The sequence below is a fragment of the Rutilus rutilus genome (genome assembly GCF_951802725.1).
Source record: "Rutilus rutilus genome assembly, chromosome: 18".
Classification (NCBI taxonomy): Eukaryota; Metazoa; Chordata; class Actinopteri; order Cypriniformes; family Leuciscidae; genus Rutilus; species Rutilus rutilus.
Genome location: NC_140231.1, coordinates 13,458,540 through 13,474,372, shown reverse-complemented (window position 1 = coordinate 13,474,372; position 15,833 = coordinate 13,458,540). Strand labels below are relative to the sequence as shown.

The window sequence follows — 15,833 nt, the reverse complement described above, 5'->3', positions numbered from 1 at the left end:
TTGAATTATAATATGACCCAATTTTGGTCTCTGCTGTTAGAGTCCAGCCTGGACTCTTGACATCAGCTCTGGAAACTGCTTCTGACTTTACTATATATGTTGTTCACCTTTTCCTTTACATTTATAAAACTAAATATACACAGCATATGATTAAACTACTAAAAAAGTGCCTCAATGTAGATTCCTTTTATGTTACAATGTAAAAAGAGATAACCTGAAACTGTTACCTTAAAAAAACTATATCTATCTGATTTAACATATATAAACATTTTTGTTGGTATAAATGAATGTATATATGTTGGTTCAGTGATGTTAAATAATATGATAACTTGAATAAGACCAGTTAGATGTTACCATTTTTTCAGTGAATAAATAAGTGCTTGATCTCTAGAAACAAAAGTGTCCTAGATATAAGTATAGTAAAATGTATGTTATCTGCACTGCAAGGTTTTCATAATGCAAATGTAACTACCAGCTCACACGACTATCAGCATTGCCTGCTACGAGCGCAGAGGGAGCTTTTAGTGTTTAGTGGATGTTATTTTGGGGTTCTTCGTCGGGATTCTGGTGTCCCTCTAATCAAACCTGACCTGCACATTCAGTGACTGCTGTTATAACCTTTTGTGCTACAACAGGAAGAAGCTAATGTCTGACAGTTTTTTCTTGAAAGGTCTGCCTGTAGTAGTCCTTTAAGGTATTTATATTATTATGTTTTATTTTTTTTTGTATTCAGATGTATTAGGTTTATGGTTAACTAAGTAAAAGTTAATGCTTTGTGATTACAGGGGACTTGCTTCAGTAATGGAAACGGACAGTATTAACACACAAACTCAGATAAATGGATACTCAAAACATGAGAGAAGCAATGATGCTCAGTTGACTTCAAGTTCACGGACTGTTACTGAATTAAGTTTTTTGCCAGTAAATTATAAAGAAGAAATTATAGAGCTGCTAAAACTGTCTGGACCAGTGGTGAGTTTATTAAATTGACTTTGTGAAAAGTTTAAGTGTTACTCAGTGTGATCTAAATCAATTGGATGAATTATTCTGTATTTTATTTAAACTGCACCTTATAAGAACTTTGTTGAAACTTTGCCAAACAAATAGCACACACATATACAATATACATATATAAATTATTTTTTTAAATATAACAAGCCTCTTAAAGAACCAATGAGGTTCATTCTCATATGTTACACAGTTCACAGTTATGTTTTCTGATCAATGTTTAAATGTGAATAAAAGCCTACATTAAATCTGGTCATTATATCAAGCGATCGAGTCTCTTCAGAAAATTTGGACTAAACCACTCAATTCATATGGATTATTTTTATGAGCTCTTTATGAACTTTTTGAAGCGTCGAAGTGGTAGCTGTGTAGCTGTCAATGGAGGGATAGAAAGCTCTCAGATTTCTTTAAAAAGATCTTCATTTGTGTTCTGAAGATGAACGAAAGTCTTACGGGTTTGGAACGAGATGAGAGTGAGTACTTATGACAGAACTATCCCTTAAAGATGCTGTGTAGAGTCAATTTAAGTCTATGTAATGAATTTTAACTGATATTTGGCAAAACTTTAGCTGTTATTGTATACTGTTGAATGTGTCCCCTCTTAATGCAGTTCATATCTCAGCTGATGATCTTTCTGATCAGCTTCATCAGCACTTTGTTCTGTGGACACTTGGGGAAAACTGAACTGGCCGGTGTGGCTCTGGCTACTGCTGTGAGTTCACAAAATAACTTCATTATAGCAGCATTCATTAAAACACCCATCGCCTTTATAAATACGTCCTTTTTGCTCACAGGTTATTAATGTGTCCGGCATCTCCATCGGATCTGGATTGGCGTCTGCATGCGATACACTCATCTCTCAGGTATGAAAGTCAATGTTCAGTAATGTGAGTGTCATTTGTGCTCAGGTGTCATTTGAAGTGAATTGTGTCCTGCAGACGTTTGGGGGTAATAATCTGAAGCGGGTGGGTGTGATACTGCAGAGAGGGATTCTCATCCTCCTTTTGGCCTGTTTCCCCTGCTGGGCGCTTCTCATCAACACAGAGGCGATCCTGCTGGCTGTCCGGCAGAGGCCCAGTGTGGCCAGGTCTGACGCATTCAACACACATTAACCTATGGTTCTGTTTAGCAAAACTTACCTGAGTCTGCTGTGCTGATAAAGTCTGTTGTCAACATTTTGTGATAGAAGGAAATTATAGTATTGTGTAATAACTTGATGCCATCTCATTTGGACATGTGGCAGTCACATGGACCTAAAGCCAGTGTCTGTGGAGTTCCTTTAAATGTGTGTGATTGTTTCTCTCTCTCTCTCTCTCTCTCTCTCTCTCTCTCTCTCTCTCTCTCAACAGTCTGTCACAACTCTATGTAAAAATATTCATGCCTGCTCTGCCTGTGAGTAACACCTTTTTGCACACCAAAAAGGATCTTACTGCAAATACTGTAACTTTATAAAAAAAATAAAAAACAGTATACCACTTAGACAAACATTCAAAAGTTGAATGCTTTTGTAGCTTTTTCAGCTTATCTTGAATATTGCTAGCTTGTAGTTTATCTAACACTGGTATTAAACTATCTTATATGTAGACTACCCTTTAAAAGTTGGGGGTCAGTAAGGTTGTTGTTTTTTTGGAAATAAATTAACACTTTTATTCACCAAGGAGGACATATTAAATTGATTACAATGACAGTAAAGACATTTAAAATGTTACAAACGATTTCTATTTCAAATAAATGCTGCTCTTTTGAAATTTCTATTCATCAAAGAATTCTTTAAAAATGCATTATGGTTTTCACAAAAATATTAAGCAGCACAACCATTTTCAACATTGATAATTACAAGAAATGTTTCTTGAGCACCAAATCAGTATTAGAATGATTCTGAAGGATCATGTGACTCTAAAGACTGGAGTAATGATGCGGAAATGTCAGCTTTGCCATCACAAGAATAAATTAGATTTCAAAATATATCACCATAGAAAACAGTTATTTTAAATTGTAATAATATTTCACAATATGCAGCCTTGGTGAGCATAAGAAACATCTTTAAAAACATTTAAAATGTCTTTAAAGGGACATTTAAAGTTCACCCAAAAAAAAAAACACAAAGAAGAAAATTCTATCATCATCTATTCAAAGCTAATACTACATTAAACATATGGTTTTCAGTGAATAACTTAAATTCCACAAAAACAAAACAAAAATGCATGAAAAAAAAATCAGGTTCGGAATGACATGAGAGTGAGTAAATAATGACAGTCTTTTATTTTTATTATTATTATTATTATTATTATTATTATTATTATTATTATTATTATTATTATTTCAGTTGTCCTGCCATTTTCCAACAACCTTTTTCTTATTTTCTATTTTATCTTCAGGCTGTATTTATGTATCAGCTGCAGGGATTGTATCTTCTGAATCAGGTTCTTAAATTTATGCATTTGTGACATATCTAAGTTGGACATTTAATGATTTTATGCTTTCCTCTGTAATCAAAACTCATGACCTTGCTTGCACCATGCTCTGCTGTTTGAGTATATATTGCTGTGAGGCTGAGGGTCGGTTTTTGTTTGTATTTTTTATTTAGTTTTTTTTTGTTTAGGGTATTATTTGGCCTCAGGTCATCACAGGAGTAGCAGGGAACGTCCTCAACGCTTTAATAAACTACATCTTCCTTCATCTGCTTGATCTTGGTGTGGCGTAAGAACCTGTCAAGATTCAGTTTATCTCATATTTAGAGACCATGTTTTCTTGTTTTCTGCATTCTCCTCACATTTGTGTGTTATCCTAATTTGTTCACAGAGGATCTGCTGCTGCAAATGCAATTTCCCAGTATTCCTTGGCCGTGGTTCTCTATGTGTGCATCCAATGTATGGGCCTGCATAAAGACACCTGGGATGGTGAGTCTCTGCTGTTCAGTTCTGCAGAGGTCTGTTAACTCGTTCTGCATCCTAAAAATGCCTGACAGCACATCTGTTTGAATTTACTAGTTTTATTGAACAGTCCACATGTCCACAATTTTACTTAAAAAATTCAAGTATTTAATTATCTTGTTAATGTTTTTTGTTTTGTTTTTTTTATCTGAAATTGTATTTGTCCCATATATCCTGCTGATATTTGTCTGCCTCACACACACCATTAGGCTGGTCTCGTGACTCTCTGCAGGAATGGGGCGCCTTCATTCGCTTGGCTCTTCCCAGCATGCTTATGCTTTGTGTGGAGTGGTGGACATATGAGATTGGTGGATTCCTGGCAGGTTTGCAAACTATCAATGTATTTAGTTAATTGATTTTATTTTAATGTCATAACAATATTGGACATATATGATGAATATTGGTGTATTGTTTATGCCCCCCCTCCCTACTTTTATTGCAGGACTCATCAGTGAGGTTGAGCTGGGCGCTCAGTCTGTCGTCTATGAACTGGCCAGCGTTATGTGTTTGGTACTAACAGTTTTACATGGTCTGATTTGGCCTGATTCTGCATAGTAGCATGTGTTCCTGAATCAGCCTCTTTTGCCCTGGAAACAAACTCTATCCCCATCTTTATCCAAAACTACTTCTAAAATAATTAAAAAAAAAATTTATTTCCAAAAAAAATGTTAAAGTCCCTATTTTCTACCTCAAGTCTCATCGTGAGTCTTTTAAAGGATATTTGATAGGAATGTTCTGCTGGAATCAACAAAGATGGTCCTTATTGGTTATTTTTTTACCACGTGCTGTTTTCGCATCTGAGATGCGAAAATGAATTGTTTTTACCCACACATCCTTGGGTTTCTGGGACTGTACATTTACAGCAAAGTAAATTTGCTTAAATCTGTTATTGCTTAACAGGATATGAAGGTTATACTCTAAAAAAAATCTTGGGTTATTTTTTTTCTCCCCAAATCCTGGGTTGAGCCTTTTGGGTAATTTTTTGGGGTTCTTTTTTCAGTATTTGGGTAGTTTTTGTGTTACCCAGATCTTGGGTCAGACATAACAACCCAGGGATTGAGTTATTTATCGCAGGCTTTTTGCGATCTCTTCAGGAGAGAGCAGTACAGCTCCATCAAAACGGTGCATGTCTTCGGTAAAAACAGGTTTGTGTACATTTTATTTTATCTATTCCTTATTTTGAAAAAGTCAATAAGGTATATCGTTTCATTTTATGCAAAGCAATATATAGGGGCGCGATGTAAGTCACCTAAACTAGTGTCGCGTGACTCGCGTCTGACTTTTTGCGTGATGGAAACACCTGATGCCTTGCATAAAATTGTATGATTTTATTCAAAATAATATAGAATATAAAGGATAAAAGTTGCTGTCTGAGTGGACAAGGGCATGGTGGCCTCTGAGATCCAGGATCCAGCATCTTAGTGCTAGAAATACAGCCATCATCCCAGGCAATTTATGTGCACTCCAGCCCGTGAGGGAAGTGTCTGTCGTTAGTGTTTTCTGATGACAGGATGCCCCCAGCACAGGGCCTTGAACCAAGAACCAAGGCTTCTTCCACATCACTAGAGTACAAACGCATCTGCATGTAACCCCTTGGTCTTGGGAAAATGCCTTAGTCTTGAGCCATCACTACAATTGTCTCCTTTGAAGAAGCCCCAAGTAATCACTTTGGATGCATTCCTTCGTGCTCTAACACCTGCTCTGAGCTGACCACTGTGGAAAGTCCTTCGTTAAAGCAGGGTGGAGGGGAGAACCAAACCAAATTCAGTACCCTTTCTCTATAATTTGCAGGACCCATGGAGACACATTTGGCAGAAGTTGCCATGCTGCCAGATAAATTGAAAGGGTTTTCAGTCTCTCAAGGTTAACCTCTGTTGAAGGCTGAGTAATATGCCCAATGCCCTGAAACGGCCTGCTGGCAGGGAACAACCAGACGTACTTCTCCAATACCCTCCTCGGAGGGAGCGAACATCCCAGATCTGCAATGTTTGCTGGCAGAGACTGGGCAATGATCAAGCTGGAAACAGCTTCTCCCCGAAACACCAGAGGACACAGAGAAGTAGTGAGCACACTTAAACTTGGTGTGGGCCACTTCGCCTCTTGTGTTTGGCTGGGGCTGCTCTTTGGGAGCAACCCCAAGTACCTGGACTCGGTGGGGGATATACCTTTGGAACGCAACAGTGTTTACAGTGTCGCAGCAGAGGCCAGGACGGGAGAGCGGAGCGTCCAAGAGGAAGAACTTTTCTCTTTCCTTTATTCCAAAGAGGTTCAACCATAAGTGGCTCTGCATGGCCACCATAGCTGCTATAGAATGGCCGATTGAGTGGGCTGTCTATTTGGTGGTGCAGAGAGCTAAATATGTAGCTTTTTATTAGCATCCGGGCCCCTCCCCTCACCTTCATCCAAGTCCCTAAGCAGGCTGGCCTGACATGTCTGCAGTAAAGCCATTGTGCCTGCCTGACTTGATCCCACATAGGCTTTACCCACCTAAAACAATGTAGTTCTATATGGCTTTGTGGGTAGTGTCAAAGCCCTTAGGGACGATGCCGACTCAGAGGAGAGATAACTTGCAAGTGTCTCTTCAACCCTAAGCATCACCCATACCCGTGTTTGGGCACGTGCCTGGCCTCTTTCCTCAAAGAGAGCCACACGGGAACGGAGCATTCTCAGCTGTAGCCTTTCACAATGAACACAATCAGCCCCCTCGAGAGCTGTGAATGCTCCGCTCCCAAGCAGAACACACACAGAGTGTCACCTCCCGTAATGTAGCACGGACAGGAAAACTCGCAGATCTTAAACTGCTGCTTATTCGCCGTTAATTAAATAATAGTGACAAACAACACCAAATAACACTCAAAATTTACAAAGAGGAAGACTTACAGAAGACACAGAAGCTGGCAATGTTTGGTCCTGGAGTTATAGCCTCCGGGATGCACCATCATTTATCACGAGACTATGATTGGCCAATGAGATTGTAGTGATATTCCACACATACATTTCCAAAGCGTCATCCTTCTGACACAGCATTGAGTCCCCTTGAATAGGAACATGTCATTTTCAAACTGTAATAATACTGTACACCCTGTAAAAACAATACAGAGAACAACGACAAAAATCGGTGTTGCCTACACCGAGTTATTCTATTTTTAAAATTTGCACCCTGTTGACTTCAATGGGGCAATGTTTAAACCTGCTTTTAGCCTCTTAACATCCTTGATGTGTCATTACAAGTGCACAGAAAATGTGAGTGATTGCCGAGTTCACGCGCGTGATCATATATAGGTAACTAAACCTATGCGCGTGAACTCGGCAATCGACTACTTTGGACTTCAACCGAAAACAGGATGTAAACACAGGTATTTGCGCTGGCTTAAATAACATCATTTTTATACATATCTTTCACATCTACTGCAGTCAGATTCACTCGTGTTCACTCTGAAGGAATCACTCACATTTTCTGTGCACTTGTAATGACACATCAAGGATGTTAAGAGGCTAAAAGCAGGTTTAAAACTTGCCCCATTGAAGTCAACAGGGTGCAAATTTTAAAACGAGGATAACACGGTGTAGGCAACACCGATTTTTGTCGTTGTTCTCTGTATTGACAGCACTCCAAATGTACAAAAAAATGAGCTCAATGTTAAAATTGACCGGAGTTCTCCTTTAAAAACTTAAGTTCAGTTGCTGCCTTACATTTTTAAGTCAACTTGATGAAATGAAGTCATTTCAACTTAAATTATATTAAACTGGTTTAAATAAATTGAGTTGAATCTTGCAACTTATAAAAAAAATTGCAATGTAAAAACAAAGGCTGCCATTACTTACTGCTCATATTTTTTACAGTGCAGTATTACTGTTTTTATTGTATTTTTGTATTTTTCTGTATTTCAAATTAATGCAGTCTTGGTGAGCATAAGTGACTTCTCCACTGTTTGAATGGAGGTGTATTAGGATTAATCTGGGTAAATTGAGATATATATATACTATATATATATTTATTTTTTTTCATTGAGTTGACTGTCAAATAGTAGCTCCATTAATTAATGGAATCCATTGGGTCGCATTTGAACACAACTCATTGTTTTCTCTTTGTGATTCAGTTTCCACTGGGATTTGCAGTGGCAGCCAGTGTGAGGGTGGGAAATGCTCTTGGAGCTGGAAACACGGAACAAGCAAAGCTGTCCGCCAAAGTGTCTTTAGTCTGTGGACGTATGTTGTCATGTCAACAGCTTTAACTGATGTCTATGTTGTTTAACATGTCTAATTTTTTTTGGAAACCTGTTGATATAAGATAGCAGGGTGTTAAATCCATTATTGTCTAAATGAAACATGAAATGATAATCACTATAATTATTGTTACTCATATTAGGTTTTGCAGTCATTTTCTATCAATACCTGTTTCTTTTCTTTGCTGCTGTAGTACTTGTTTCCTGTGTGATTGCAACAATAATTGGAGGTACTAACAACATTATTGGATACATCTTTAGCAGAGATGAGTAAGTTACCAGAGAAAGTTACTGTTGAACACTGCGTAGTAGTCCACATGTTAATTTGTTTATTATAAAGAACATCAGCATTTAACATGTGAATGTTGAATTATGTTGTGTACAGTTTTTTTTTTTTTTGTTTTTTTTTTTATGCCAGCGTTTTTCATCAAATCAGGATCAAATTATGGAGAATAACATTATAACTGGTCTCATTAACTCTCTATATCTTGCAGGGAAATTCTCCTCAGAGTTTCACAGGTCATGATAATGTATGGCTTTGTTTTTCTATTTGATGCCACTTCTGTAAGTATATTGATTTTAAACCTCTTTATAGATACATGAATTAAACTTTTTGTAACACTTTTAGTTATTAATTTTAAGTGGCCTGCTATTTGTATTTCACTCATTTTGTGTATATATCTTGATATTTTCCTTTTGATAATCACCCAAATGTGTTTTGATTGTAGGCTATTGCAGGTGGCATTGTCCAAGGTGCAGGAAAGCAGCTGCTTGGTGCTCTTTGTAACATTGTGGGACATTATTTTGTGGGATTACCAATTGGAGTGTCTCTGATGTTTGCCTTCAATATGGGCATAATTGGTAAGAAAGTAGCTGGCTATATTAAAGCTATTTCCTAATTTTGAAATATTAAAAGTAGTAATCTGGGATTTGTAAGACTGAATGCTGCCCTGATAATTTTAGAACACAATTATTATTGTTTTTTCTAAATGTGAATGCAGCTTCTTTCCAACAGATTTCTGTATGTTCTGATGCTGTTTGTAATGACACAACTGCTCAATGCTGTACACTATTTTACTGTAACTGAGCCAATAAACTCAAGTGCCACACTAAACACGTCCATCGATCTCCTCACATCTTTTCTCTCTGTTGTTAGGTCTGTGGATTGGGTTTTTTGGGTGTGTCTTCCTACAGTCATTGTTCTTCAGCATCCTCATTTACAAACTAGACTGGAAAAAGGCGACTCAAGAGGTGGGCCATTTTTCATCATCCACACACAAACACACATACTGTACAACTCAGCATTTTGAGTTTTGTAAATACATTTTATAATTACATTTTGTAAATACAAATAAGCTTTACAGATCTTTATTGGAAAGGGTTTGTACAATGTTTTTCATGCTTGTTCATTGAACCATTAACAATTATTGCACATGTGGAACAGTCCTTAAGACACTAGTTTACAGGCAGTAGACAATTAAGGTCACAGTTCCCATAACTTAGGACACTGAAGAGTGCTTTCTAATGACTCTGAAAAAAAGAAAAAAAAAGAAGCAGCAGCCTGATAGCCTGCATGGACATGCCTTAATCCTGCTGCAGACTGCAGACTTGACCAGAGCAATAACCTGTAATGTAAGAAGTCAGTGCTACAGGGAGGACAGCTGATTGTCCTTGCAGTGCCAAACCACGTGTAACTGTATGTCCCCCAGATACTGTATGTTAGAGAATTTGCAAATGCTTTGGAGTAACATCTCATAGCAAGGACTGGAAAATCTGCTGCAGTCCATGAGGATGAGATGCACTGTAATACTTAAAGCATATAGTCTGTTTGGACAGATGATTGAACAGATGACTCTAGACTTTACTTCTTATTTTTAGGCCTTGATCAGAGCAGGTGTTCAAGCCCCTGAGACCAAAGATGAATCTTACGCTATGGAAAATAAGGGCTGCACAGAAGGTACTTTCTGTCTGTGGTATATGATGACCTTAATGATGAACAAAAAACATGTTTCTTTCATCATGGACTTTCGCTTATGTTGACAGATTATTGTACAGAGTCCCAGCACACTGAAGAAGGCCAGACAGATGCCAGCACAGACCTGGAAGGACTCAGTAAAGGAGAAGGAGGAATAACAGACGCTGGCACAAAGGTCACAGTTGGGGTGGTTTTGACCACCAAACAGCTGGTTGTTCGTCGAGGACTAGCGGTTTTCTTCATGCTGCTTATCCTAGCTGGAGGGATTGTGTTAAATAAGGTGCTCACTGGACAGTAAACACAGAGATATGTCTGCTCTGAAAATTTTACAACTTTTAAAGGATGTTTAAAGGATTAAATCCAAGGATTAAAGTTGTATCCTTTAAAACTTAACAAATAATAATTAATCTGTAAACACTTTGTAAAATTAAGTTTTTAAAAAGACATCAGCATGAGTGAAGAGTTCCACTGCATCTATTGTCTCGTTTGACATTTCTGTTTTAAGACATTTATATTTATTTTTCTATTGTTTATTTAAAGCATCACTGTTAATGTTCAAAAGCTGTTGTAGCTTCAGGATCTTATCTCATATATTGCTGGTGCACAACAACAGCAACAATGTTGTACTTTTCAGATCACCTTACTAACATCTAATATTTATCTAATACTAATATTTACCTAATTCGCATATAAACCATTGTGGCTGAGACTAGCTCCGTTTATATTAAGCAAGTTAATATAAAAAAAATGTTTTTCCAGGATAAAAAATAAATAAAAATGTTGATTGAGGAACATGTCTTCATTCGGCTTCAGGCTATTTGAATGTTGAAGGGCTGGGTGATCAGGGTTGTGGGAGGATGCCATCGTCATCGCTGAAGGCTCCCACTAAACCATGTCAGGCAACATCTACGTTGGTGGGCAGAGCGTATGCGGCTGCTGGTCAAACTGGTGGAGCTTTGCACACTACGGCAGTGGTGCGTTAGCCATTGAATGGCGTGTTTGTACACAGACTTGGTTCTGCCCAGGCGTGTGCCCCTAGTGTCAGCAGCTGACACAGCGTCCCGTTCCCTATCTGCACACATAGCCCCAAGATGTCTTCTCTCCACTTACAGTAAAGCCATTGAAGTTTAATTGTGAACCTTTTCTTAACCATAAGTAATACTACTAGAGCCCCCACCCAGGGATGTGGTGAGTGGGTGCAGGGGGCCCTATAGCGCCCCGAATGGAGGGTTTTGTGTAGCGTGTTGGTGTTTGCTGGGGGGTGATTAACACCAGGATGGGCTCTAATCAAATGAGCTTGAATGGTTTATAGCACCCCACCAGACCCTGGACCCCGTTTAGATTTGTAGATCACTGTTAACACCTGCTATAAACCTCACTCCCAAGGCGTCAAACACTGAAGCATGGTCAAGTGCCCCCGGCGTCACAACGAAGAAGCCAAAGGCGTGCCTTGAATTACCTACCGAAGGAGACCGTTGTGTATTTTTATGTGAGAGAAGGGGTACGTCACACCACAGACGCGTGAAACTAACGTCGTTGAGAACTACGTCGCACCACAGACGCGTGACACTAACGTCGCCACCACAATAAATTTATATCTTACCCTCATGTTTTTTTTTCTATCTTTCTATCTTTCTTATCAATCATTGTTAACTTTTTTTCTTTCACTTTCCTGTTCTTGATACATATTGTGTAGAAAGTCTGCTACTTTTCAATGTGACTTGATTGGCTGACCAAATCTTAATGATTATACCTGTGGCTTCTTGTTAATTAAGCCCAATCTCTGTGTTTGAATATAAGAAGCCACCTCTCTTTGATCCAGACATGTCCTGTGAGGAATTGTTGACAATAAGTTCCTTTTGCTTGTTTGATATGTTTGATATTTTGAATAGGCCTACATTGAATTCTAAGTTTGTTTAGTTTCTTTGATCCTACATATTTATTTTATTTGTTAAAGCTGATTTTATATGTATGATTTAAAACATGCTAATGTGTTTGTATTACATTAATTGTTTCTATTTTGTTTATGGTTTTATTAGAAACCAACAATTACCATCACTTGTCATCAATGAGAAATGTTTACTCCTACATGTTAAAGAAAAAAAGAAAAAAGGCAGATGACTGAATGAGTTTTAATGGGCACCATTCCGGTAGCAAAAGCTAAATCAGCCAAGAATTCCTTCAAAAATTCGACATATTGTGTATTGTATACAAAGTTGTATGTCATTAATGTTATACCATTAACAAGCATAATAAAAAAGATTTTTTTAAATAACTCAAGTAAAAAATTCCTCACTTTCTCCTAGAGATTAAAGACTATGTACAAATTATACACCATCAGAGTTGCTATTTTATGTCATTTTCACAATTATTAACAACAACTTTAATGATGAAAAACGTCTCAGGTTACGACTGTAACCCTTGTTCCCCGAGAAGGGAACGAGACACTGCGTCGTTTTTGGTAAAAATAGAAAAATAATACTAAAGTACTTTGTTTATTTGTTTATTTGTTTATTTAAAAGGATCCCCATTAGCTGACGCCGAGACGACAGCTAGTCTTCCTGGGGTCCAAACAATACATACAAAACCCAATAATTACAATCACAATTACTCCCAAATATATCATATATAAATACACACAAAAGAACAGGAAAAAGTGACAATACAAAAAGTAGTGATTAAAATAATAATAAAATAATGAAAAACAACACAGCACATGATACAACCTCACTCAACCAATCCAGACGATATAATGATGTTGAAAACAAATACAGTCTTAGTCTTTTTTTAAAACCAGTTTTTCCCTTGATTTCACGAACCCCAACTGGAAGATTGTTCCAAAACACAATTGACCTATAAAACACGGTCCTCTTCATAGAGTCAGATTTAGGTAGGGGTAAAGAAATCTGTCGACTATTCGCCCCTCTTGTGTAATGTGAATGCATATCTGAATAGTAAATTATATTATCATAAAGAAATTTAGGAGTCTGAGTGTTAATAGTTCTATGAAAGTATACTAACATATTAACAGATAGTCTATGCTTGACCATCAGCCAAGCAAGACGTTCATGCATCTCTGCAACACTAGTTCTCGAAGAACAACCAAGAACCAGTCTTGCAGCCTTGTTTTGAGCCACTTGTAATTTTTTTAAATGACTGCTTGATGCAGCAGACCATACAACAGAACAGTAATCCAAATGACACAAAACCAATGTACAAACAACACGACTAAACAGCTGTAAATTTAGAAACTGTGCACATTTACGCATTACTGCAACAGCTCTACCCATTTTAGCAACAACTTTGTTGATGTGATCAGACCATGACAATGTGCAATCAAGCCAAAGTCCAAGAAGCTTCACCTTTTTTACTTGCTGTACATTTTGACCATTTACTTGTATATTAATTTTAGGATTATCAGATAATCTATTCTTAGAACCAAATATTATACTCATAGTTTTTGAAATATTTAGAACAAGTTTATTTGTTTTGATCCAGTTATACAATTTGCTCATCTCACAAGACAGAACCTGATTAAGCTCTGAACATGTAGGGGCTGCATAATAAAGAGTAGAATCATCAGCAAACATAGTCAATGTAGCCTTACTGAGTATATACGGCATATCATTTGTAAAAATTGAAAATAACAAAGGTCCGAGGCAACTTCCTTGAGGAACACCACAATCCAGGGACTTGCTACAAGATAATGCACCATTAAAATAAACTCTTTGCGACCTCCCCGACAAATAGCTCTTAAACCACTTGATTGCTGAGGAAGTAAAACCATAACTAATAAGTTTGGAAATCAAAATTTCATGGTCGATCACATCGAAGGCAGCACTGAAGTCTAGTAGTAGTGTACCCACTAGCACTGAGTTATCAATTGATGTTAGCCAGCTATCCGACATTTGTGTCATTGCAGTGCAGGTGGAATGACCATACCTACAAGCATGCTGAAACATCGTAGTCAAATCATTGTTAGAAAAGTAATCTTGCACTTGCTCAAATACACTTACACGTTACTTGCTTTGTAACGTAGTTACTTGAGTAGTTTTTAAGCAAACTACTTATTTACTCTTACTTGAGTCATATTATTTTTCAGTACTTCTACTTGTACTCAAGTAAATTATTACTTAAGTAGCAATACTTTTACTTAAGTACAATTATTTAGTACTCTTTCCACCACTGCTCTACGGTGTTGCCACATCTAGCTGAATCGGAACAAGATGTACTAGGACTTACCCACTAAAGTTACCTGAACAAGTCACCCATTAAAGAACAAAAAACGTACCTGAACAAAACGTACCTGCTGAAGAGCAACGTTTACCTGATCTACACTTAACTGTGCAGAGGAATCCTGTAGAGGAACCATCTGGATCTCGACAACGACGGCCACAGAGATTCATATCTGAAAACTTTGGAACTCCTACATGTGTGCAAAATGCAAGAAATGACTTTAACCCACACCCCATACACACATGGACACAAAATATGAATTATTGGGTCAATTTACTACTTAAACAGTTCTCAGATGGCATTGCAGGACTGCAATGACACAAATTGCCATCATACCTTCACTGACTGCCTTAATTAATTGCAATTAACAAACAAGGGACTGTTGCACTCACACAGGATAAACTGTTGTTAGGCTGAGCGAACATGGACTGTTTAAAACCAAGAGAACATGGACTGTTAAAAGTCAAGAGAACATGGACTGTTTAAAGCCAAGAGAACAGAGCTGAGCCAAGAGCTGCGTTTCCCGAAACCTTCCTAACGTTACATCGTTCCTAAGTTACACCTTAAGCTGTACCTTATCATTAATACGTGTTTCCCGACACGTTCTTAGTTAAGAATACCTTCTGTAAGCCATACGTTCGGAAGGTTGGTCTGGACCACTCTTAGCTTTACCTTATCATTGTTGCAGGTCTATACGAATATAATTCTGAAGGTTTAATACACCCAGTGTTAAATTACGCTAATTCAAGTGTTTTCATGCAAAGAATAAAATTGTCATTACTCTGATTGTTTTTAGATTTTTAGATTTTTGATCAGCTGGCAAACCATTAAAGGCTTAATAGTCTATTAGTCTAGTCATTTTAAGCCAAAATGGGGGTCAACCTTGAACAAATTGCAACAGAAGCAAACTCAACTAATTTTGTATCCTCAGTATGTCCTGAGTAAGGAAAAAAAAAGCCCAGAAGAATCCTGTAACCCAGACTCAAATTAGCATATTTGCAGTCTTTGCTCAAGTTAATTTGTCCAAAATATTTAACAATGACTGAACACCAAATAGAATAAAACTTCGTGACAATGTCTAGTTTATTATAATGTTTATTATAATATGTAAATTATTGCAGCAAATCGCAACGAATGGAAAGTGTGTATACTGTTGATTCTGCAGATGTTAGGCATCCAATCAGGAAAGAACAGGAAGCAGCGCTGACTCCGCCTCCCTGTGCGCAGCGCAGATCGGAAAAACAGAGAAACAATACAGAGAGGAGAAACAGTGATTAGGAGAATTAATGGTGAAATACCTGAAAGAAAACCTAGAATTTCATTGAGAATCAGTTTATTGTTACAACTACACTGATTGAGAAGTTTGTTTAGATACTTACCTGAGTAGAGTTCCTGTTGATTCTGTAGATGTTAGGCTAAGCTAACACTAACGAAACTAGCGTGGTTCATCTGGTG

At 37.5% G+C, this 15,833-nt stretch overlaps 1 protein-coding gene across 1 annotated transcript; it reads left to right on the top strand.

The window, feature by feature from the left end:
* The first annotated feature begins 1,245 nt into the window (after nt 1-1,245).
* LOC311277317 (multidrug and toxin extrusion protein 1-like) lies at nt 1,246-11,660 on the top strand. Its single transcript, XM_084387594.1, has 16 exons — nt 1,246-1,720; nt 1,803-1,871; nt 1,947-2,095; nt 2,358-2,400; nt 3,387-3,431; nt 3,611-3,708; nt 3,811-3,908; nt 4,151-4,264; nt 4,384-4,451; nt 8,042-8,150; nt 8,362-8,437; nt 8,662-8,731; nt 8,896-9,028; nt 9,324-9,418; nt 10,046-10,124; nt 10,211-11,660. Exons 1-16 carry the CDS (start codon nt 1,598-1,600, stop codon nt 10,438-10,440), a joined length of 1,599 nt encoding a protein of 532 aa, XP_084243720.1. The 5' UTR covers nt 1,246-1,597; the 3' UTR covers nt 10,441-11,660.
* The last annotated feature ends 4,173 nt before the right edge of the window (nt 11,661-15,833 follow it).